Source organism: Macaca thibetana, chromosome 4 (assembly GCF_024542745.1).
Source record: "Macaca thibetana thibetana isolate TM-01 chromosome 4, ASM2454274v1, whole genome shotgun sequence".
In the NCBI taxonomy this organism is placed as follows: domain Eukaryota; kingdom Metazoa; phylum Chordata; class Mammalia; order Primates; family Cercopithecidae; genus Macaca; species Macaca thibetana.
Window position 1 is genome coordinate 96,402,766 of NC_065581.1, and position 25,321 is coordinate 96,428,086.

General features: G+C 43.3%; 1 protein-coding gene across 2 annotated transcripts in view; it reads right to left on the reverse strand.

Moving 5' to 3' along the window:
* Positions 1–23,848, reverse strand: part of FAXC (failed axon connections homolog, metaxin like GST domain containing) — a 74,640-nt gene extending 50,792 nt beyond the window's left edge. For both annotated transcript variants that reach the window (XR_007724817.1, XM_050786592.1), the window contains exons 1-3: positions 23,348–23,848; positions 16,781–16,916; positions 6,608–6,804 (exon numbers count right to left, since the gene is read on the reverse strand). Coding sequence is in view for 1 of the 2 variants with exons in the window: in XM_050786592.1 (XP_050642549.1) it covers positions 6,608–6,804; positions 16,781–16,916; positions 23,348–23,613 (599 nt within the window). In the remaining variant the exon portion in view is untranslated. The remainder of the gene's footprint in view (positions 1–6,607; positions 6,805–16,780; positions 16,917–23,347) is intronic.
* Positions 23,849–25,321: the final 1,473 nt, after the last annotated feature.

Genomic DNA, 25,321 nt, shown 5'->3' on the forward strand with positions numbered 1-25,321 from the left:
TTGGACAGAAGTAGGGGCATCTTTCTCTGCGCTTCAGGAAGACAGAGTGTTGTAATGGGTGAGGGGCTACAGAGTTTAGAGTTCCTGTCTGATGACTTCAGCTTCCTCCGTAGCATGGGAAATGAGGGCGCGCACACAAGGTGAAAACATTGCAGTGTAGAGAGTTTGAGGAGTAGCAGGCACGAAGGGAGAGGCAGCTGTTCTGTTCTTGGCAGGGAGGGGTCTCTGCCAGTGCAATGGTGTGGGGTTCTCTACCTGCAGCAGGCTGAATGCAGGACACAGAAGAAGAAACACTGGCTTGATTCAGAATTTCACAGCTAGAAGTAACTTCAGAAACTGTCTGGTCTTCCTCTCTTCTCCTTCTATCTTGCTCTTGATTTTTCTTCCTCTCTTTCACTGTCTGTGCCCAATTATGATCGACCAGTGTCAGGGAAGAGAAGTAAATGAGGGTCAGGCAGGTCTTTAAGGGTTGAGGCCAGTGAAATGTGTATAAACTTTAAATACCAAAGAAAATAGATGCTTCACAGATTCCTAAATCAACTACTACACATAGAAGACATCACATGGTGTATGTTTCCATGTTATTGCAAACAAGAATCCACCTCCTCTCACAGCCAAGATTCTTGAAAACTCTGTTCACATGGTTGGAGCCTCTATCCCAACTACTCCACCAAAATCACTCTTGTCCAAGTCAACAGTGCAACATCTAAATAAACCATCTTTCTATATTCTCGCACTCTCTAAAGTATCTGACACTATTGGCCTCTTTCTTGGAACACCCCCTTAGCTTAGACTTCTACTGCTTTTCCTTTCACCCCTTACATATTCCCAGGATCTCTATCTTCATTCCTCCTATCTTCCTACTCCACACTCCTGGAGCCATCTAACTCACACCTATTACTTTACACTCATGTCTCCCATATCCAGCCCTCTCTCCTGAGATCCATGGATCCTATGTGGATGACCCTCAAGAACTGCAAACCAACATTTCCAAAATTGCACTCATCATCTTTGTTCCATTCAAACCTGATTCTCCTCGCCCAAGCCAGAATCCCAGGAGTTATTCTTCACTGCCCCCTCTCCCTCACTCCTGACAGCCAGTCACCCTGTGAATTTGCCCTTTCTCCAACTCCATAAACACTGCAGTTCAGCCCTTCATTATTTCTTAACTACAAGGAACATGGCCTCCTACCAGGTCCCCTGACATCCCCTCAAGGCCCTTCAGAAATCCATTTGCTCCAGTGTATACAAAGAGCTTCCTAAACATGAACCTAATCCTAACAATAATGCTTCTTAGAGTCATTCATTAACTCCCCACAGCTCCTTTGCATGGCATGCCAGCCCCTCTCCCTACAGTCTAACCCCTCTATGACCTGGCCCTTCTCGGGCCCCATCTCCCAGCACTGACTCCCATGCACCTTACGCACAAGTCATAGAGAATTACATGAACCTCCTTGCTATAGACTGAACGTTCATGTCCCTCTAAAATTCATGTGTTGAAATCTAACCCCTAGTGTGTTGGCATGTGGAGGGGCCTTTGGGATATGATTAGGTCATAAGGGTGGAGCCCTCATAAATGGGACTAGTGCCCTTATAAAAGAGGCCCCAGAGAGCTGCCTTGCCCCTTCCACCATACGAGGTTACAGTGAGAAAGATGACCATCTATGAACCAGGAAGCTGGCCCACACCAGACACCAAATCTACTGATGCTTTGATCATGGACTCACTAGACTCTGGAGCCATGAGAAATAAACTTCTGTTCTTTATGAGCCACCCAGTCGAAGGTATTCTGTTATGGCAGCCCAAATGGCCTAATATACTCCCCAAATGCTTCCTTCTTTCCTCTAAATTTCTGCAGATGTTGCTCCCTCTGCCTAGACATCCTACTCTTTCCCTACCACCAGCCCCTTCATCTGGCACTCCAACTGTCCTTGGATTCCATTTTGACAATACCTCCTCTGCAAAGCCTTCCCCCCTTCTCTCCAGTAGTAGCTGGCTGCCTTTCCTTGGTTCTTCAAACCCTCCCCCAGCACTGACCATTGCAAAGGCTTGATGTCTCCCTCCAGCCTTTGAGTCACTTGATAACAGGTATACATACCATCCTGGCCACTAACAGTCATTCATTAAGTTTGCAGAAATAATGAATTATTGATTAAACGAAAAAAGGCTTTGCTTTTGAGCCTGCTACTGCTAAGTAGTGTTTCTAAGGGATGACACATACATAGAAAAATGGGAAAAGAGACGACGAGATGTGCCTATGGAAAATGAAGAAGGGGCTGCCAATTTTCTCTTGAAATCCACGGCTCTTCACTCTCCACTGGGAGGAGGCCCATTGCAAAAGGAATCATGAATCATTAACAGGAGAGGACAGGGAGGGTCAATTTGGAAAGCAGACAAGGCTAAACAATTAATCTATCATTTTGAGAATCTATTTCAAGAAGTTGAAATACTCATTTTCCTTATCACAACGAATGTATCTAATCTCTTCTGCAAAAATGGGGTCAAAGAGATTTTTTAAAAGACTATCTTAGAACAGAGGAACAAAACCTGCTCAAAAATGTTTAAAGGTGAACAAGAAAACAAAGAGAAGCTGACCCCTGATATTTTAATGAAGATATCACGCTTTATAACTCAATACCTGGCCTATGATAGAAATGAATATTTATAAGTGGGAACCCATAACAAACTACAATTTGAAGACTGAGTATCAACACCTGGATTTCCAAATCGTGAGCATGCCTTTCTCTGCATAGGGCTACATCCTTGCTGTCTTTTGCTTATACTCTGAATATCTACTATGATATGTTTCTGTAGTTTCACCAAGTTTCACAAGCATTAGATCAACCCATCCAAACAGGGGCCCTCACTACATCTAAAACTGGGGTGGGGAGAAAAGAAAGAAAAGGAGAACATATGAACCAAGCTATAATCAGAAAGAGTAGTCTCTTGGCTTTTAGAAAAGATCTTCTTGGTTAAGTCAATTTATGAAAGTATCCCATCTCCTGAACTACACTCAAAATTTTAAAATTATGGCCAACCTAGAAGCGAGCTTGAATCCACTGTTCTAATGCCTGTGTGTGTGTGCGCGCACATGCGTGTGCACACACACACACATAGGCATTAGAACAATTAATTTTTGTTATTTTTTTTAGAGACATGGTCTCACTCTGTCGCCCAGGATGTAGTGCAATGGCGCGATCACGGCTCACTGCAGCCTTGAACTCCTGGGCTCAAAAGGTCCTCCCGCCTCAGTCTCCCAAGCAGCTGGGACTACCGATGTGTGCCAGCCACCACACCCTGCTGTTTTGTAGAGAGAGGGTTTTGCCATGTTGCCCAGGGTGGTCTCGAACTCCTGGGCTCAAGCAGTCCTCCCACCACAGTTTTACAAAGTGCTGAGATTACAAGCATGAGCCACCATGACTGGCCCTAATGCCTATATTTTTATGGGGGAAAATATTATAAATAACTAGATAGTCTGAAAATGATACTCATACGGGGTTGAAAGACTCTGAAGACGCTCGCTGACATCCACAAGGGGGCAGTATGTCACACTGAAGAAGCTGTAGTGTGTGTTACCCAAAATCAGTTTCATTCCAGTAATTTGACCTTGTGTCAAGCTGACTTCCCTTTACACCAGGTTCTCTGTACTTAAGCATTCAGTAGAACAAAGGGGATTTTTAAAAACTGTGTTCATGATCTTCAATAATAGTTTTTATAATGCAAGGGGGACATCAGTGTATAGATTTCAGGCAGAAGAAAAGCCACTTTAGAGTTGAGTGTGTTTATTTGAATAGACCTAAAACAATTTCGGAATTATGTGATATAACGTAACAATGCTAGCTTTCCATTGCCTTTACTTTTCATAAAATCATGCCTGGGGTGTTTTTAAGGTTTCAGGCCAAAATAAACATATGAAAACTCCACATAATTGAATCTATTGAGTCAAACAAGGTAGGTTTATAAAATTTCTTCTCCTGGCTCTGTGAGTATAGACACAACCTAGGAGCTCACTGACTATTAGAATTTAACAAGAGATCATGGAAAGCTCATACTTGTAATATTTTCCTACATATTTTGGTCAGATCACTATATGCTGGGCCTCAGCTTCCACAGGTAGACATTTTGTGTGTGGCCTTGGAACCAGAAGAGGGGAGGAGGGGAGGCGCCTGAGGGAAGAGTATCTGAAGATTCTCTGCCCCGGGCATGGCGAAAGGAGGTTCTTTTCTCCATTGGGATTTAGAGCTCTCTTAAAAGTCTCTTCAGGGTTTCCCCAAAGCAAGAAGTTGGCTAAAGGCTTGAGAACCTTAAGAAACAGATTTGTTTTTCCTTCCGCTACTAGGGACTAAATGGAACTGTGGGAATTAGCAGGGTTGCTTTGAAAGGTTATTAGGTATCTCAATCAAGACCTTTCCTCCCACCTTCACTATTTTTTCCTCAAATTAACCATTGAGAAGACATAAGCAAGAAATAATACCTAACTCCTCCAACATTTTTCAAATTAAACAGTGAATTAGAGAAATAAAATTGTCCTTAGAAGAGTCTACATATGACCCAAACAGATCCCCAAGCCTTTGGGAATTTGCAGTCCACAAAATTAAGATCCTTTCCCATGGGGTAACACTTTCCAACTCTCGCCCCCACCCCTCACCCCGCCCACACTCCACCCCACATGGAGTATCAGCTCGGGGCTGGTGAAGGGAGAGATGGAAAGGTCAGGGCAGGGATGAACTTTTAGCAGGGAATAGAGTTATATAAAATGATATGCACACACACAGAGAACAAAAAGTAGTAATGTGTGGTAGTTGGAAATGTTGCTGGGTCAAAAACTTTCTAATGGGAATACATATTTTCTAAACCATTATGGAAATCAAAGAGTTGTAGCCAAAGTGACAACTGAAATGTATGGCTTTCAGCTTTTCAGACAGCTAACAAAGCGACAGCTCTGGCAATCAATGGGCCCATCAATCAGATGATGTAGTGCCTTGGAGGGCTGATGTCGAGGGAAGGCACATGGGTCAAGTGGCCTTGTGCGGGTCCTCCCTTTCCCTTCATAGCAGCAGAACTGACTGGAGCCTAGTAAGCAAGTGTGGTGGGCTCTTCTCGAGGCTTTTCTCAGAAGCTAAGTTTTTCCTGGAAGCTATGCATGTCAGACACAGTCATGCATTCTGGTTCCACTGTGACTGCTGCACACTTTGGGAGGGGAGCCCCAGCAGTTCCCCACCACTATTACAAGGAAAAGACCAGGTTCATTCCATGAACACTGAGTCTGATTACTTCCATACTGATCTGTACCCCTGTCTGCAGCCTCTCCCCAGCCCCCTCCTTGCTCCCCACTCTATCACCACTTTAGCAAGGAGGGGGTAGAAGTGGAGCTTAGGTCAGCCCTGGAATAAACTGGGCAAGAATCAAAAGTAAAAGGAGAAAAAGAAGAGGGTCACTTAAAATCCGAGAGATAGGAACAGCAAGTTCTCCATTTACAAAGAGAGGGAATAAATGAAACAGGGAGAGGAGGAAGAGGAAGAACCTTCTCCAATCAACCCCACACTGAGGGTATCACTCAGCGGGAGAGGTTTAATAAAAGCTACTGGGCCAGCATCTGCCTGCAGATAACAATTAATGCCAAAAACGGTGGGCTTAACAATTCTTAATTCAATCTTTGGAAAAAGATAAAGTTTGCAGAAATCAAGAGAAACTTTCTCTAGCTATTGGGGTGCAGAGAAAGGTGCAGAAACTCCAGAAAATGGATGAAAGAAAAATTTTAAAAACCAGATGACTAATGAGTTTGTAAAGCAAGAACCATATCTGCTTAACTCACGTGGTACCACTGTCAGCTCAAGGCTACAAAAAACAGAACAGGGAAAACTCATCAACTCGTGTGACGCTTCAAACTTGGGGAATACAACCTAGGACTTTGCAATCAAGCCAAAGAAAATCCAGAAAGGAGTAGTATGCTTTACTCCTGGAATACAGAGAAGCTCTTGTTATCTATGGACAACTAACCCTAGGAATTTTATCATGACTTAGTCTTCCATTCCCTCCTCTGAGTCTCTGACATAATATGACTTTAATTCAACAGTTTATACAGTATTGGTAAAAAGCCCTGAGTCCAATCAATTGAACTATCTTCCTCAACTCAGTAAGTTCTAGTCTAGATCAAGGCCCATCAAATTATAGTCCACAGGCTAAGAAGTTTTTACATTGTTAAATGGTTGAAAAAAATCAAAAGAAGGATATGGTACATTAAATGAAATTCAAGTTTCAGTACCCATAATAAAGTTTGAGTGGAACACGGTCATGCTCATTTGTTGGCATACTCTCTATAGCTGCTTCTGTGATAAAACAGCAGAGCTGACTAGTTGCAAAAGAGACGTACAGCCAGCAAAGCCTAAAATATTTACTGGCTGGTCCTATACAGAAATGGTTTGCTGACCCCTGGTCTAGGTAACCAGAAACTTAACGGTCATAACAACTTTGACGACTGAGCCACTCATTTCATCCGAAACTGTTAAGGTAGAAAACTGCTGAAAAGGTATAAAGAGGATCTGAAAAGTGAAACAGAACTTGGGGCTTACTTCGAAAGGACGGGGACACTCCAGAGGGGACTCACCAGTAGAAGTGCTCCTCCACCATCTTGGTCACCGCTCTGGAGATGGCTCTTTCATGAGGGCCAAGGTTTTTGTTTAAATTCACTCCAAGTTTCTCTTCCAGAAAGTCAATTATGAATTCTGTGCCAGAAACTTTTTCATGATTATATTCAATCCAAGGCATTTTCCCTTGAGCAGAGAGTTTTCCACCAAAATAGTTCTAAGTAGAGTACATTTTTAAAAAGAGAAAAGCAATATTGTATTTAAATTCCACTGTATGATTAATAGAAACAAACATTCCAACTTTATGTTTGATAGTGACAGTACTATTCAAGTGAATGAACTCAGGGCATAAACTCCTAAGACAATACACGGTTACTCTAGGAAAAAACTTGTTTAACCGCACATAAAGATATCACTTTATTCTCCCATCGATTCGATCATGGACTTTGGCTTATCATGGAAAAGAAAAAAAAAAGACCCCAGGGGCAAGGGATGATGGGGGTAGGGGGTAGCAGATTGAAAGGGCTGAAATGACCCTGGTAATAGTCAGTCTAGTTTTAATGTACAAACAATTCAAAAACTCAAAAAGTGAAAATAAACCACAAGGAGGCCTGTATTGACTGGACAACTAACCAAAGACCTCACGTGAAAACCAGTATCTCACACCTGAATAATACTACTACTACACTGTAAATGAACGGTCCCCCAAAATTATAATGCTTAGGTCTAACAAAGTATGTACAACAGACTCAGCTACTGTGTCTCTTAAGAAATGCAGGTTCCTGTGCCCCAGCCTGGACTTCTGGATCAGAATCCTGGGGATAGTGCCCAGAAATCTGTGTTTTTGACAAACTGTCGTTGGTAGAGGGAATAATGGGGATTTGGGCTGATCTCTGCCTCCTGGTGTCTTGATATTTTATCTCATTGCTTATTCTAAAGAATAAAAGTAGGCCTAACCTCAAAAAGGGTAGTTACTATTGGGGATGTTATAGGGGCTGCTGTTAGTCATACTGCCTTTGTGCACTTTAGAAAATAGAACTTCCTCTGGGTGGAAATGGTCCATTAGGTTTGCGGCTTGGCAAACAGAACTGGGTCAAGATTTCACCCCCACCCTTTGGCCAGGCACTGTTGTGCAGTGAGCAACCTGCACAACCATACATGCCTCTCTAGACATTATCCCGGATGTTAACCAGGAGAAATGTCACCTACTTCTAGAAGTTGCTAATACATCTAACATTCTTGTAATCTGTATACTAAAGGTGTAAACTTACCACATACCATAGCCCCTATTTCAGATTTCTCTTGATGCCATCCATATCCTCTTAATACATCCCTTTCTGGACTCTTGTCATTCTCAGATGCAATCTATCCTCCACACTGCCACCAGAGGGAACTGTTTACAATGCAAATGAGACCCAAGAAGGCTGCTGCTCAAAATTATCCAATGGCTTTAATAGCTCTAGTCTACAAACTACCCCTTTTCACACAGCAATCTAGACCCACACCCACCATCTAGCCACTGCCCACCTGCCCTGTCTCATTGGCTATATAAGTCCCTCTGGTCTCCTGAATTCCAACTGCCCCCACCCAGCCAGATCAAGGTGTCTGCCCACCTCCCTGACTTTGTGCACTCTTCCCCTTTTACAGGAATCCTTTTCTCCATCCTCTGTAAAGTCATATCCATGCTTTAAAAAAAAAAAATCAGTTCAAATCTCACCTTGTTATGTAACTATTTCCCCAGGATACAACCATTATTTGCCCTTCCTCTGTGCTTCCACTGTACATTGTGTAGTCCCCTCCCCTTACAGAGTTACTATTTACACATCGGGCCTTCCCTCTAGACCACCCTTTCCCCTGAGAACTTGTTACATGTTTATCTTGACTACTTTTTAAAATAGAATAAAAATTGTAGAAAGTAAAAAGTTTCCTCTTCAAAGTTCCCCTTCTTGTTAAAGAATAAATCATAAGTGTTAGAAATAATAGTTTCTTTTAAAGACTAACTTTCTTCAAGCCTCCTTGCTTTGTGCTAGTAACTCTGTTAAGTCCTATCCTATGTAACTGTTGGACGTGCTCATAGGCACGTTCCAGCTCACAGCCTGTGCCCCTTCCTTATTTGGAAATGTTATTGTTTCCTCAAACCTTTCATAAGCAACTTCTTTGTTCTTCCTTGCACTTAACTATTTAGGAAAGTTTTAGGCTATTAGCAAATCAGGTATCAGTTTAAGACTGTGAGGCCCCACTCCAGCCAATGGATGCAGGACACAGCAGTAAAGACAACCCAAATGCCTAAGGGATAAATATGTCTGCTTTTCCTTTGTTAGGTGTGCTCTCGCCATTGTTCCATATGCAACTGAGCACGCTTTCTGCAGAAAGTAAAGATGGCCTTGCTGAGAGATCTTTTGTCTCCGTGCTGACTTTCCTTCGCAGCACCGATTATCTATTTCTAACAATTTTGGTATTTCTAACAAAATTAATAATCAATTCTTATGGAAATGGAAGTTCTAGTATGTTTTCACAATCAACAATTATATTTTGATTGCTGGGTAAAAAGCAAGAGACAACATTTTAGAGACACTCTGATTACATCTAAGTAAACATACATGAATGAAAAAACATTAAAAAAAAAAAAAAAGAGACTCACAAACATGTCACAAGTAATTGGGAAGACTATAGGTGAGATGCCAAAGATCTTTTTTTCCCATACATTTCAATTTTTCTAAATGTGGTTGTACAATTTTTAAAATAAAAAAAAATTTACAGAGACGGGTGTCTCACTATGTTGCCCACGCTGGTCTCAAACTCCAGGGCTCAAGGAATCTGCCTGCCTCAGGCTTCCAAACTGCTGGGATTACAGGCATAAGCCACAATGCCTGGCCCAAAAAATGTATGTTAAAAATGTTGATTTTTTTTCTTTTTTTTCCTTTTAATTTTTCCTAAATATTTTTATTTCTAAAAAATTGAGACAGGGTCTTGCTGTGTTGCCCAGGTGGATCTTGAACTCCTTGTGATCCTCCTTCCTCAGCCTCCCAAGGTGCTGGGATTACAGGCATGAGCCACCACACCTGGCCAAAAATAATTTTTCTTAACTTCTTTACATCTATTGAAGAATTCCTGGACTATTTTTATTTAAGCAATTAGACTCTGACTAATCCACTGAGGGTAGTTTCTGAAAGTAATTTTGAGAAGATAAATAGGTAAATCCTCCGTATTTTTTCCAAGCTGATGTTTCCTTCTGCAAGTCTGCCCCAGGTGAGACTGATGCAGTCACACATATGCTACATCATTAGCATGGCAGTGAAGGCCATAGGCTTTGGGTTTCAAAATCTCATTCCATCATTTATTCACTGAGTAACCCTGGACCTCCCTGGGTCTCCCTTAACCCTCCCTGGACCTCAATTTCCTCATCTGTAGAGTGGGGATAATAACAGTTGCTAGGATGAAATGAGAAGATGTGCAGTGCCTTCATCAGAAGTATTTTGAGATGAAGAACTTGAGACTCTAAGAGAGATGCCAGAGTCTTGGGACTCTGATTTGATATACTGTACCCATAGGTTTTAGGTAAATATCTAGCTATTATATTCACTCCGCCCTGGAGCTATCTTGAGTCATCTTCCACTGGCTAAATTTGAAATAATTTGAGCAGTCTGTGTGGATTACGACACATTGAAGAAATCCACACCCCCATTATCTATTTAGTTTTGAAGAAGAATGTCCTTATTTTTCGGAGCTGCATGTTGAAGTATTGCAGGGTGATGTGTCAGGATTTCTGCAACTTACTTTAAAATGGTTTATCAAAAACATTGTTCACAATTGTAGATGTAAAGGGGGGGAAGTAAAGGAGAAGTCGTATTAACCATTCACAATCTAGGTAAAGGGCATGGGGGTGTGCACTGTACTATCCTTTTGTTTGCAGCTTAGAAAGAAAAAGACGCAGGAGGGGAGACAAGATCAGCAAATAAATACAACATCAAAAGTTAGGGCTGACAGCCGAGGCAGAGAGCTCCAAAGGAAACATTTTCTTTTTTCTTTCTCTTATTTAAAAAGAATTCTTTTGTGAAACGTATGCTTCTTATACAACTACTTACATCAAATGATGTAGGTATCTTTATATATGTCTGAAGAAATGTAAGGAAGAAAAGTCAAAATATCAGTTATGATAATAATCTCCAGCTCGTAGGATATCAAGTAATTTTCACTTTCCACATACATTGTTTTGTACTGTTTGGAATTTTTCTAAGGACCATATATCATCTACACATAATCAGAAAACACAGTAAAGCTATTTTTGTGTTTTTCAAAAATTAACCACATCCCTAGGACCTCCCTGTACATTGTTTGCAATTTCCTATAAGTCTACCATTATTACAAAATAAAAAGATTTTAAAATTGAACTCCCAATATTCATATCTTGACAGAGAAAAATAATAACAACTGTGTTCAATACATTGAGCTTTTTTTAAAAATAAGCCTTTTGATTTCCTAACTAATGGTCATCAAATATTCATTCCCATTCCATTTAGGTTAAAAAATTCAAGAGCTTCTAATATAAAGTCATGATCTGAGGAACATGGCATTTTAATCTTTTTTTTAAAATGGCACAGGCAAAAGAATGGGCAGAGGGTACAGCTCCCTGGGTCCATGACAAAATATTTCTCTACTGATCAATCCAAGAAATGAACTCCCCAGCATTCCCCAGACACCCACTGCATCAATACAAATCCCACTAAGGGAACGGGAATCAGGGTACCACCAACCCCTGCAACAGAGCATCCCTTTCTAAACCACAGCACCATTTTTTTTTACCTAAAATCTGTCACCCCCCGAGCATCACCCACTCCATTTATCTTCCATAGAGACCTCACAGAAGAAAAACAGCCCTATGCAATTCTTTCTTTAAAAATATACTTAACAAGAAATATAATTTTGGAAGGGGTAAGCACGCCCCTTCTTGAAGACCTCTGTAATGGCTGCAGGCTTCACAGCAAGGGATAGTCCCACTGCTCCAGTTACACTAACTACAGGTAGCTGCTCTAAAATGTGAAGAAAGGTAGATATGCTGCAGGTAAAGACAGGTCTGCAGCAGTCAGGGCTTGACGGCTTGAAGGGCAGAAAGGAAAGTGCAGAAAAGCCTGGCAGCTGCTGCAGCCACCACAAACGACAGGATTATTTTATCAAAAGTGGGGGAGCACAAAAGATCTTGAAAGTAGTCAGAGACAGCAGTGCACAGAATTCAGGTTTTGGACTCCCACTGCCCCAAAGCTGTCCTGGCTAAGTGAGGCAATCTGGTCAAGAATGATGATGGAATAGAGACAGGTAGCTGTTGGGTAGCAATCTCTTCCTTCCATTTGAGTCTCCAAGTGACACACATCTTCAAGTGCTGACTGCCAACACCAAGCTGAACAACGATCTCTCAAATATGAGCCAATGCATTTAGATGCCGCAGGCCTTGTTTCCTCCACTGCTGTCTTCACAAGTCCTAAGTAATCTTCTCCCTGCTGCTCTCTCTGGACTCCCCCCGTGCATTTCAGTTACCAGTTACGAAGATCCCCTTTCTAATCTCTTTCTGTTCCCAAACATCCCATGTCCTCCCTGATGTCCCAATCTGAAGTCTGGACTCGGTGCCACTTCACCATGTCCCCAAAGGACCTGCATTATAGCACTTAACCAAACTAAAGCATGTCAACCATGTTGTCCCAGCATTGCCTGAGGAGGATCACTGCCACCCCCTTCCCCTCTTCTCTACAGAAACTGGCTCGAAAAGCACAGGCTATGGGGAGTCAGGAGCTGGAGGGGGTAATATCATTATCGGGGCAGGCAAAAGCTTGGCTGAGTGGGGAGCCCACCCCCTCCAACCTCCCAGTTGGTCTCTTACAACCTGAGGAGAATACCTCCTCCCAGTGTTGCTGCTTTGTAAGAGTCTAAAGATGAACCCCAGAGCTGCAGGAGCCATTTGGGGGAGTGGCAGCAAAGCAAAAGGACCAGAGTAGTTTGGGGATGACTGAGGCTCACCTCCCTTCTTTTTTTAAATCCCTCAGAGGTACAGGACCTGTGGCCTGGGCTTTAGCCCTTGTCCGGTACAAATTCCCAGGCAGAGAAGTTGGCATCCCTGGCAAAAGGAGCTCTCAAACCAAAATAACTAGATAAGTACCACTACTATGAGAAGGGCAATGCACTGAATTATATCACATGAAGCAGAATTATTGGGACAGACCAAAAAATTTAAGTAACATAACAAATATCCTCCAATGGATAAAGGAAGAGATTACTAATACAAACTAAAAGAAAACATTAAGAAGAAAAATACAAAGGTTGAAATAAAGAACACAATAGATGGGGTAAATAGTATGATGGATACAAAAACAAACAAACACACACAGGGCAATGCAAAGGAAGCTCAGCGAGAGGAATGCTTCCAGAAAGAAGCAGAAAAGAATTCAAGTAGAGAGTAGAGAGATACAGAAAATAGAAGCAGAGGTTCCAAAATCCAGATAATAGGGATCAAGGAAGAGGAAGGGGGAGAAAACCAAACATAAAAGAAAAGGAAATATTTTAAGAAAATTGATCATTAATTCTCCAGAATTCAAAAGAGATGAAAGACCTCAGATAATAAGAGTTTATAAAGGACCAAACAGGATATATAAAGAGCCACACCAACACATGCCATATTGAAACTTGAGAATATTAAGATTAAATACAAACTCTAAGATAATTTAGAGAGAAAGAGAAAGAAGAATGAGATAAACATGAATTTTTTTTTCTTTTTTTTTTTTTTTGAGGCAGGGTCTCACTCTGTCTCCCAGACTGGAGTGCAGTGGCGTGATTTTGGCTCACCATAACCTCCGCCTCCCCAGTTCAAGCGATTCTCCTGCCTCAGCCTCCCAAGTACCTGGGATTACAGGCACATGCCACTACCGCCCAGCTAATTCTTGTTTTTGAGACAGAGTCTCGCTGTCACCCAGGCTGGAGTGCTGTGGCACCATCTCGGCTCACTGCAGGCTCTGCTTCCCGGGTTCATGCCATTCTCCTGCCTCAGCCTCCCGAGTAGCTGGGACTACAGGCACCCGCCACCTCGCCCAGCTTATTTTTTATATTTTTAGTAGAGACACGGTTTCACGGTGTTAGCCAGGATGGTCTCGATCTCCTGACCTCGTGATCCACCCGCCTCAGCCTCCCAAAGTGCTGGGATTACAGGCGTGAGCCACTGCGCCCGGCCTAATTTTTGGTTTTTTTTTGGTTTTTTTTTTTTTTTGAGACGGAGTCTCACGCTGTTGCCCAGGCTGGAGTGCAGTGGCGGGATCTCGGCTCACTGCAAGCTCCGCCTCCCGGGTTCCCGCCATTCTCCTGCCTCAGCCTCCTGAGTAGCTGGGACTACAGGCGCCCGCCACCGCGCCCGGCTAATTTTTTGTATTTTTAGTAGAGACGGGGTTTCACTGTGGTCTCGATCTCCTGACCTTGTGATCCGCCCGCCTCGGCCTCCCAAAGTGCTGGGATTACAGGCTTGAGCCACCGCGCCCGGCCCAATTTTTGTATTTTTAATAGAGATGGGGTTTCACCATGTTGGCCAGGCTGGTCTCGAACCCCTGACCTCAAATGATCCACTGGTCTCAGCCTCCCAAAGTGCTGGGATTACAGGCATGAGCCACCACGCCCAGACTAATATTTTTAAAATATAGAAGGAAAAGAACTTTGAACATAAATTTATCAAATGTGAGAGTATAATAGCAATATTCTCAGGCATGCAAAGCCACTGAAGGTTTGCCACGTAAAGACTCACTCTAAAAATATTCATCAGGGAAGTTCTCAAATAAAAAGATAAATCCTTTAGAATAAGATATATGGTAAATAAGGCTAGTCAAATAACATAGTAAAGTTTGTTGTCTAAAAAGGATAAAAAAGAAAGGAAAAGAACTGCTAAATTCCTTTTTCTTTATTTATTTATTTTTTTTTTCACAGAGTCTGGTTCTGTTACCCAGGCTGGAGCGCATTGGTGCGATCTTGGCTCACTGCAACCTCTGCCTCTTGGGTTCAAGCAATTCTCCTACCTCAGCCTCCCAAGTAGCTGGGATTACAGGTGCACACCACCAGGCCTGGCTAATTTTTGTATTTTTCGTAGAGATGGGGTTTCACCATGTTGGCCAGGCTGCTCTTGAACTCCTGGTCTCAAGCGATCCACCCGCCTAAGCCTCCCAAAGTGCTAGGATTACAAATGTGAGCCACCGTGCCTGGCCGAAAAACTCCAGAATTAAAATCTTAGACAACAGCAACATAACTGGAATGAGGGCTGGGAAGAAAGGGAGAGACCCAAGGTATACGTAAACTGCTAATGTGTTTGTATTATAACAGAATAAATACAGACTTTAATACATTTAACAAATTAATGAGCATAAACACAAATTTGGGTCTTAAGAGTATCTACAATAACAATAAAAATATAATTTGTTTTAAATGAGAAAAAATTATCTATCTATTAGAAAGCAGGAAATGAGAAAAAATTTTAAAATGAAGTATAGTAAGGGGAAAAATATTAAATAAGATATTAGAAATAATTTCTAATAAAACAATCATTTCAATAAGTGTAAATGGATTAAAGTTGCCAATTAAAAGACTCTCCAATTAGATATAAGCAAGAAACAAATACAAAAAGAGAGAGGGAGAGAAAGAGAGAGGATGAAGAAAGATATCCTAAGCAAATATGAACCAAAAGAAGGCTGGAGAATCTATGTCGATATCTAATAACACAGAATTCAAGATTTTTAAAAAATCGTAAGAGACATAAATGGATGATACATACTGGAAAAATAAACAAGAGTGAAAGATGTGAACTTTTATATGTACCTAACAATGTAACCTAAAATATATAAATACTCTAACATAAAGCAAGAACTGAGAGAATGACAGGAAAGAGACAAATCAACAAATACACTTGAATATTTTAACATGCTCTTTTCAGAAGCTGCTAGAACCAGCAGACAAAAAATAAGCAGAAATATAGAAGGTCTAAATAATACACCAAACATGTTTAAGCAAGTAGATATATATAGAGCTCTATATCCAAACAGAGCATATGTAATTATTTTCAACATTTTTAAAAAGTAACTACAAACCAGGCCAAAGCTTCAGTAAATTCCAAGGAATCAATATCACAGAGACTATCTTCTCTGACCATAAAATTTAAAATGATAACAAAAATCAAAGCTTAAAATAATTCCATATGGCTAGAACTTGGTTAAAAATAAAAACATAAGTGAACTTTTAAAAAAATACATAGAATTGAATGACTATGAAAACACAGCATGTTGACTTTGTGAGACACAGCTCAAGCATTACTCAGAGAGAAATATATACCTTTAAGTACATTCCTCTTCCTTACTTGCTACTAAAATGAACAAGTGTTTCCCTGAAAGTCACACAAACAGAACATGGAGTGCTGTGGAAAAGCTCTCACTACATATACAAATATCTACCTCATGGCGTACTGGGCCTTCTGCCCCCAAGATTCATGAGGGACAAAATACAATGCTGTCAATAAACTAAAACCTAAAGTAAAAAAACCACATCAGGCAGTGGCACACCAATCTTTGTCAAGGCCCAGTAGGCCTGTCAAAATTATTAACCAAAGCATACTTTTTTTTTTTTTTTTTGAGATGGAGTCTTGCTCTGTCACCCAGACTGGAGTGCAGTGGTGCAATCTCGGCTCACTGTAACCTCTGCTTCCCCAGTTCAAGTGATTCTCCTGCCTCAGCCTCCCAGGTAGCTGGGATTACAGGGGTCCGCCACTACGCCTGGCTAATTTGTATATTTTCAGTAGAGACAGGGTTTCACCATGTTGGCCAGGCTGGTCTCAGACTCCTGACCTCAAGTGATCCGCCGCCTCAGTCTCCCAAAGTGCTGGGATTACAGGTGTGAGCCACCACACCCAGCCCAAAGAATGCTCTGTTAAAGAAAAATATCATGGCGCTGAGTCTCTCGAAAGTTTAGACCTTCTTGATCCATCATTAAATTGGATCTGTAAAAATCAACAGACTCTGGAACCAAGTATTTTATTTCCCTCTTACCAAGGACTAGGCACTGCTAGTTTCAGCTCCCATCCCCTCTGGCATCCACTGTGTGAGATGAAATATTCCCCCCTTTAGTTAAATACTCATCCCCTGATACTGATGTCATAAGAAGAAAACATATTTGCACACAAGTACCTGATACGGTAAGTCAGCCATCCTTAAATAAGTTTCCATTTTTAAACAGAAAGGAGATAAACTGGGAACACCATTGTTAGGTCTTGCAAACTGATGTAAAATAATAGCATCTTTAGAGTCAATCTCTTGCTGTTTCCTGTCAAAACCAAAACAGAAATAAAGAACAATCCACATGTTATCCACATTCAGTTCCCTTACTTCTTGAGAGGACCCTGCAGGGTTGTAGCTCCTCAGTGAACAAGCAGATCTGTTTGTCACAGGGGCTTACCTCACCCAGCAACCACTTTGTCGAAGGGGCTTACCTCACCCAGCACTCATGGAAGCTTAGTCAAAACACAAGAGAACCTTACAAACTCCCATGATATTACCACGACCCCAGTGGCTCAGCAAAGTAACTATACACCAACCAACCTCCTTCTGTTACCTATGGCCTCTGGGCAACAAGAACATTTTCTGGTACTGGTCCACCTATTCTCCAGCCGGCTGTGTTTACCTGCCAGGGACAAGCTGGATGGATAAAAATGATACTCTGTGCTTGCTGTGTGTCACACATTGTTCTGAGGGTCTCACGGGTCTTATCTCCTTTAATCTTCATAATAACCTTATGAAGTAGGTACTACTGCTAACCATGTTTTATAGATGAGGAAATCCAGGCACAGAGGATTAACTTGCCCAAAGTCACATTGCTAGTAAATGGCAGAATGGGCACTGAATCAAGAAGTCAGAGTCTGTGTTTTTGGCCATTAGACTATACCATGAAACAGTCTATTCATCCAGAAGACCCAGGAATAACAGTGCAGATTTGCTCTGCTATGACCCAAGTCTGTAGGGAAACTGAGACTGAATATTCTTGTCCCTCTTCCCAACTGCCCATGCCCTCACCTAACCCTTCTTTCACCTGTAACGCCGTGGAACCCGCCTTCTGGATGCTCTCTCTCTAGCTCTGTCTTCCTTATTTTCTGCCTTCCCAGCATCCCCACTTTTACCATACAGCATGTATTTTAGTACCCCTGCTTTTCCCCTTTCTTCTGTCTCAGCCACGCATCCATCTTTTCCTTTGGCTATTCTTTTGGGTGAGGAGGACTTCCCTGCATACAGTTTTTCAATAACCACTACATAATGGAATGAATGCTGGATTCCAAGTCTGGACACCTGGTGTCAAATCCAAGCCCTGCTTCCCTTACTGGCCACATTAGCCTAGATCTCTCCATCATCTTCACCTGGAGAGTGAGGACAGTACCAATTCTGTATGGATTATCATGAGGATTACATAAAGCAATACTGTAACTATTTAGTGAACTATCAAGCATTAAGTAATAGTGGAATTTATTCTCATCCAAAGAGATATGGTCTCATCCCTGCAAGCTCATCATTCCACACAGCCCCATTCATACCCCACTCCTCGGGACCCTTTTGCAATTTCCATCTTCATTTGACCCAGCCGATTCCCAGTCAGATAAACTTCACTCTTCCTTCCCCTTGGCCCTCCCTGAGCCTCTGGTTCCCTCGCATTGTTCCCAGTACAACGCCACACCTGCTTCTTTCTACCCAAGCAAGAATAATTTCTTTGTCTCTTCATCACATGGATGCTCACTTCCTGCAGATCCCCATTTAATAAAACAAACTCTCTTGAAAAGTTTACCACCCAAGGGCCCATTCAACTTCACAATTCAGACTCATTTTGAAAATATCTGTCAAGTCAAAAAAATAAAAATATTTGCTGCTTTCTGGCAATATTTACTATAAAAGAAATGTTTTCATTTAGATGGAATGTTTGGGAAGTCAGATTTTAAAATCAAGAACTCATTTAGATGATGTTCCAAGACTGCATAGATTTGACAATTAACTGATTTTGTCCAGTCAAATAATTCCCATCACAAAGTGGTATTTTCATGTAAATTAACCAGACAAAAATTTCAGAACTGACAGGAGAGAAGACAAACAAAAAATCCCTGCTCCATCAGCCAGAACGATCTAATTCTAATTGTTAATTTGGGCCATGTCATACTAAGAATGGATACTAATTATCTACCAAGCATATGCTAATGACTTTATATATATTATATATATTAACTTATTTAATTCTGACAATGACACTTTAGAATGGGTATTGTTATAGTTTAAATTCGGTATATCATACTATACTATTTTATAGTAGATAAGAAAATTGAAGCTCAAAGACGTTAAACAACTTGCCTAAGGAACATCAATTTAAGATTGACTCTGAAATAACTCCAGTTTCCAGCTCTTAAGCACTTCAAGGCCACCAAAATGGGCAATTCCTCAGTTAGTTGTATTAAAGCTGCCAGTTTGACTCAGACCACTGAAGCCTGGAACTTTCTGATAAAAGTCACAGCTAATGATGGCCAAGTTTTACTGAATTTTGACCATGACAAACTCTGTTCTAAGCATGTCACGTGTTAACTCATTTAATCAACTATGAGAAAAGCTACTACTACTATTACCATTTTACAGATGAGAAAACTGAGTCATCAAGAGCTTACTGTCATATCCAGGGTTATGTGGTTGGTTACAGACAGAGTCTGAATTTGAACCCAGACAGTGTGGCTCCAGAGCCCTCCCTCCAATATGTCAGAAACTCCTCTCTAATTTAGGATCAGACAATTGAGTGAGTTGTTTCCCGCACAGCTGTATTTTATAAAGTGACCTTATCATAAAGTTGTAGAAGAGGACACCCATAGAGCATTAACTAGCTAGTTTACTACTATTCCTGGGGCTAACGATATCACAGATGAACATGCCTCTGTATACAGCTGATGATTTGTTAGTTTGCAGAGATCAGATGTTGATTCACCAACTAAATGTTCTAGAAGAGGCTGACCCTGTGTGTCAAAAGTGCAAATAAGCACTGGTAATGAAGTTATTACTTAGCCATTCAATTTACAAACAAAAATTTCCAAAGCCTGATTGAATTTAAGACAGCTGCCAAGCTATCTCTACTCAGGGAAAACAAAGTAGTGTGTTGGAACAATATTTATTTAAAAATATGGTGCTAAAAAAACATGGATAAAACCCCCAAAAACCTACTTTGGTTATATTCATTAATTAAACATCCTAAATAATTCTCACCTGTCAACTTTACTCTTCCACTCTAGAGACATAGTCATAGATTAAGGTTATGTCTATGCAGCAGAAAATCCAGGTAGGCTGGGGAAGAGTTTACAATAGCCAGTAAACTCAGGGAAGTCATTTTAAGGTGTATTTTCCATATCACATATTTCAGATTTTGTTTTGTTCTCTGCCTAAATTACAAAGACTGTTGAAACCTAGATTTCACCTTAGTGGAGGTAGCTATCATGTAACCTCTAAAGCCTTGGTCTTCGCCCTTCCTGCCTGTTTTTTTCCCTTTGCCCCTCCACTCCTCTTCCCCTAGAGGCTGCAAGAAAGGCACCTGCTACAGGTCTGTCTTCCTGAGCGATGCTTCAGTTCTCCACATTGCTCTTCCTTCCTCTTCTTCCAACAAAACTGATTTCAAAGTAGGTACTTTTTTTTTTTTTTTTTTTTTGAGACGGAGTTTCGCTCTCTCGCCAGGCTGGAGTGCAGTGGCACGATCTCAGCTCACTGCAACCTCCGCCTCCCAGGTTCAACCGATTCTCCTGCCTCAGCTTCCCGAGTAGCTGTAGGACTACAGGAGCGTGCTACCATGCCAGGCTAATTTTTGTTTTTGTTTGTTTTTAGTAGAGACGGGGTTTCACAATGTTGACCAGGATGGTCTCTATCTCTTGACCTCGTGATCCACCCGCCTCGGCCTCCCAAAGTGCTGGGATTACAGGCGTAAGCCACAGCGCCCAGCCAAAGTAGATACTATCTAAGAGGCAGTGGTTAAAAAAATGCAGGCTCGCCGGGCGCGGTGGCTCAAGCCTGTAATCCCAGCACTTTGGGAGGCCGAGACGGGCGGATCACGAGGTCAGGAGATCGAGACCATCCTGGCTAACACGGTGAAACCCCGTCTCTACTAAAAAAAATACAAAAAACTAGCCGGGTGAGGTGGCGGTCGCCTGTAGTCCCAGCTACTCGGGAGGCTGAGGCAGGAGAATGGCGTGAACCCGGGAGGCGGAGCTTGCAGTGAGCTGAGATCCGGCCACTGCACTCCAGCCTGGGTGACAGAGCGAGACTCCGTCTCAAAAAAAAAAAAAAAATGCAGGCTCTGATATGAATCTAGATCCTGCTACTCTTAACTGTGTGACCTTGGGCAAGTTGCTTAACCTCCCTGAGCTACAATTTCCTTATCTATGAAACGGGTGTCAAGCTTCAAACAACAGTTGCCAGGAATAAATGCAGTCACACATGCAAAGCCCATATATGCAAAGTCTCTACTCAGTGTTCACAAATAGCCCTTCTTCATTGTTTGCATTACTTCAGAGATGTCTAATTCAACTCAAACATTAGTCCAGAAACAAAACTGGCCAAGCATGGTGGCTCACACCTATAAACCCAACACTTTGGGAAGCCAAGGAGGGAGGACTGCTTGAGGCCAGGAGTTTGAGACCAGCCTGGGCAATACCGTGAGACCCCATCTCCACAAAAAAGTTAAAAAACAAATTAGCCAGGTGTAATGGTTCATGCCTGTAATCCCAGCAACTCAGCAGACTGAGGCCAGAGGATCGCTTGAGCCCAGGAGTTCAAGAACAGCCTGGCCAACACGGTGAAACCCCATCTCTACTAAAAACACAAAAATTATCCAGAAGCAGTGGTGCATGCCTGTAATCCCAGCTACTCAGGAGGCTGAGCCAGGAGAATCGCTTGAACCAGGGAGGCACAGGTTGCAGTGAGCTGAGATCAAGCCACTGCACTCCAGCATGGATAAGAGCGAGACTATGTCTCAAAAGAAAAAACAAAAAAAAAAAAAGAAAAAGTGAATCAACCTAGGATTAAACTCCTTAGTCCAAATAAGCATCCAGTGCTGAGGTTTATAGTCCCCTAAATGAGTTAGGAGCTATCTGTGGGCAGAGAGCACTTCAGGCTCCAGTGACCACACCTGCCAGGGCATGGCCTACTCCAGAGTGGGAGCTGAGCTCCATACCGTTTCTGCAAGGTCATTTAAGCTCTGTTTTAAAATTGGTCCTGTGAAGCCTTCACTCCCTCCACTGCTGAGAAGTCTCATGGTTCGGGATCTCCTCAAGGGCTTTAGACTAGAATACAACTGAGAAACAACTGGGTTACCATTTAAATTGCTGCCCAAATGTTTTAGTTCTTTAGGTAGCTTGAAATCTAACTTGAAATACAGTTCTAAAACTAGCACAATTAACAAATAATCTAGAGAGATAATTCTCTTCAAATTTTTTTGTTTGGTTCAGCTAGATTCAAAGCAATGTGTTAAGTGAGAGAATTAAATGTGCAACAAGCTTAAAATAAACTTCCTCAAATATGGCTAAATAATATGAAAACCAATACATTTCCCCAAACCTAAATGATTTCCTACCCTCTCAGAGATGGCAACTATTCAAAATATGTATGTTAGGCCAAATACCTACATTAGGCTATCACAATAATCTCCTCGGATCCCTGCAGGCTAGTAAAGGTCACCTATCACTGTCTTTGTTTATAACCTATTGTGTAGGATTCCTCCACTGGAATAAGGCAGTGTGGACACATTTCTTCCACTTTTGAAAATACTGGCAAAGGGACATTCTGAGCTATTGAAAACTGGGCTTCTGGTTATCTTCCAGTGATGGAGGGCTCAAATGCACGTAAATTTTAACCATTAACTGATGTATCAATTAGCCAAACGACTGTCTCAGTGCCCTGTGGTATTACTCTACCCAAACAAAAATCTCGTGCCGGTTGGATGTATCAACAACAGGGGCCTCCATTTTCTGGTATTTCCAACTCAATCTTGTAAACATTCTGCGGCAGCGGATGCAACTGTTTACGGCACTGGGCGACTCCGTGTTATGCCCAACACACCCATGTGCTAGCCTGTCCTACTGCTCACACAACAATGACATCTAAGCCTGAAGATGGTGCTTGGCGTTCAATACCAGAGAAGCAGAGAACCAGGTTAAGGCTGCATCAAAGCTGCACACCACTACACTTGGTCATGCATCTTTAACAGGGACCCGCAGGTTTCTGGAGCTTTTGCAATTTTTCAGCCTTTTGATGTTGACATTTAGGGAAGGATGGTGAAGAACTAACCTTTAAGTAAAAGACAAGGTTAGCAGTTAATATTCCAGCATTATTACTTATAAACAAGGCATTTCATAAAAGTGTAACCTATTTCTGCAGGGCCCAATTCTATTGTTGCAAACACACTGCACTTAGATCCTCCTCCTAAGGACATTTCTTAATAGATAACGACAAGTGACCCAGAGCATTTTGGGAGACAAATGTTTTTCCCTCCCAGCACCGGTTTAATTCTCCTTTCAACTCCAAACTGCCCCTCACGGCCAGGTGACCACCGAATGCCTTTAGGGAAAGGTAATTGCAGGACGCTTGGGCATCTGGGCAGCGTGACCGAGGGGCTGGCAGGGGCCCCCCTCGCGCCAGCCCTGCCCTAGTCAGGTGCCCCTCTCGGCGCCCCTGTGCGGGTCCCTCTCTCCGGCTCACCTAATGACCAGGAGTTCGTGGAGCAGATACGCAGCTGCGGCCAGCAAAGCTCCCCCGGTCAAGTAAAGGGTTTTCTTCCACCAGGGATCGGAGCCCAGCCCTGCCATGATCCCACCGTAATCCTGCAAAGGGAAAGCGATGATGTCCCCATAAAAGGAGAAGGGCTCCTCGGACCCGGCCCACCAGCCGAAGAAGGAGATGCTCTGGTTCCAGCTCAGATCCACCACGCACGGCCTGGACGAAGCAAAGCCAACCCCCCAGTGCATGCTGCGCGGCTGGCTCCGGGCGCCCCTCCCAGGGCCCGCGCCGCCTGCATGGGAAGGGGCCGGCGCGGCCCGGCGCGGGCTCAGAGGCGCGCGGAGGACGCGGGCGGCGGCGACTGAGGAGGCGGCGGCAGAGGAGGAGGAGGAGGAAGGACGCTGGCCGCGGACTGCGGGCCTGGCCGGCGGGGCCCCAGAGCCCTGGGCGGCAGCAGCGGCCGCCGGCTCCCCCCGCAGCGGCCTCTCCGCCCCGCTCTTTGTGTCGGCGCCTGGAGAAGGCCGCGTGATGTCATTGCTCCCCGGGGCAGGCAAACAGAGGCGGGATAAAGTCACCTACCCCGCGCCCTGCCCCCGCCCCGCATCTCCGCGGTCCGGCCGCCTCCGCCGGGGCCGGATCTGCAGGGCTGGGGCGCGCCGGGCGGGCTCCGCGCTTCCAGGCGGCACGCCCAAAAACCGCTCGCCGCGCGCGGGCAAGGGCGGCGGAGGTGCCTGGAAATGCGGCTTCACCGTGAGGAAGCTGCAGTCGGGGCCCGGATCCTGGTCCTCCCCTACCCCGGCCCGCCCTCCGCCTGCGCTCCAGCCCCTCCCGCGGGCCCCAGAGCGGGGAACGCGCAGGACTCACCTGGGGCGGCGCGGAGCTGCGGGCAGGAGACGCCACCAGGCGGGGGCTGGGAGCGGGGGCCGGGATTAAAGTCGGGAATCAGATTGTTCTGGCCATCAGGAAAGCGCTGTGTATTTGCATAATGTGTAAAAAACACTCTTATTACATTACACAGTTACCTCGAGATTGACCAGGTGTTCGCAGGGACGAGATGTCTGGTTTGACAAATAACAAAATACCTAGAGAGATTTCTCTGACAAACCCACTTCAAGTCTTTCCTCTTTGAAGTCACTATCAGGGAACTCGCTGATACAGGGTTTTGGTTGGGGGGGCGGGGGTCCCTCTTTTGGTTAAGAAAATCTGTCTAACAACTGTGTGTGTGTTCAGTGTATTTTTTTCCTTTAACTTCATTTATTAAAGTTCATAAGTACAAAGAATAGACGCTTGTAATATATGCACAGATTTTAGCAAGAGCATGGATAATTTTAAATTGGAACAACTGAAAAAGGAAACAGGACAGTGGAGGTTCATCACTCTTAAGGTGGAAGGATGGATAAAAGAAACCGCCAGACTTTTGCCTGGGGACAGAGATTGAGGTGCAAAAGGACTCCCCCCTTTTTTCCTCTCCTGCCACACTAGCCCCTTAGAACAGGCAAGGAGTGTGGTCATATTGTTAAAAAATGATAAATATGGACGTGTGGCCTCAACGAGACGGGGAGGGGCTAGTCAGCTGATGCCTAGGCACCAGCGTGTGAGACGCCCCAGACACTCCTGGGAACATGTGACCTCCCAGGAAGAAGTAATGTGTGTGGTTTTAAGTGAAGCTCCCATGAGTACGTTGTAAGGAGTGAAACCCAGCGACCTCCTGGGGTGACTGAGGTGGTCACCAGCCGATCTTGCAAGGAGAGAGACTAGAAAGCTGCCTGGCCTTGTCGGCAAGAAGCAGAGTAGTTAAGTTTGGGACCAGAGCTGCAGTGCTCCGGAAGAGGGAACAAGGAGGGCTGGCACCAGGGATTCTCCATGCTCCTTCTGTGCCCTTCCCACAGAGCACTCAGTCTTTGCTCTCAGTGAACACTGAGCCAATATTTAAAGAATATAAGTTTGGTACTTGGG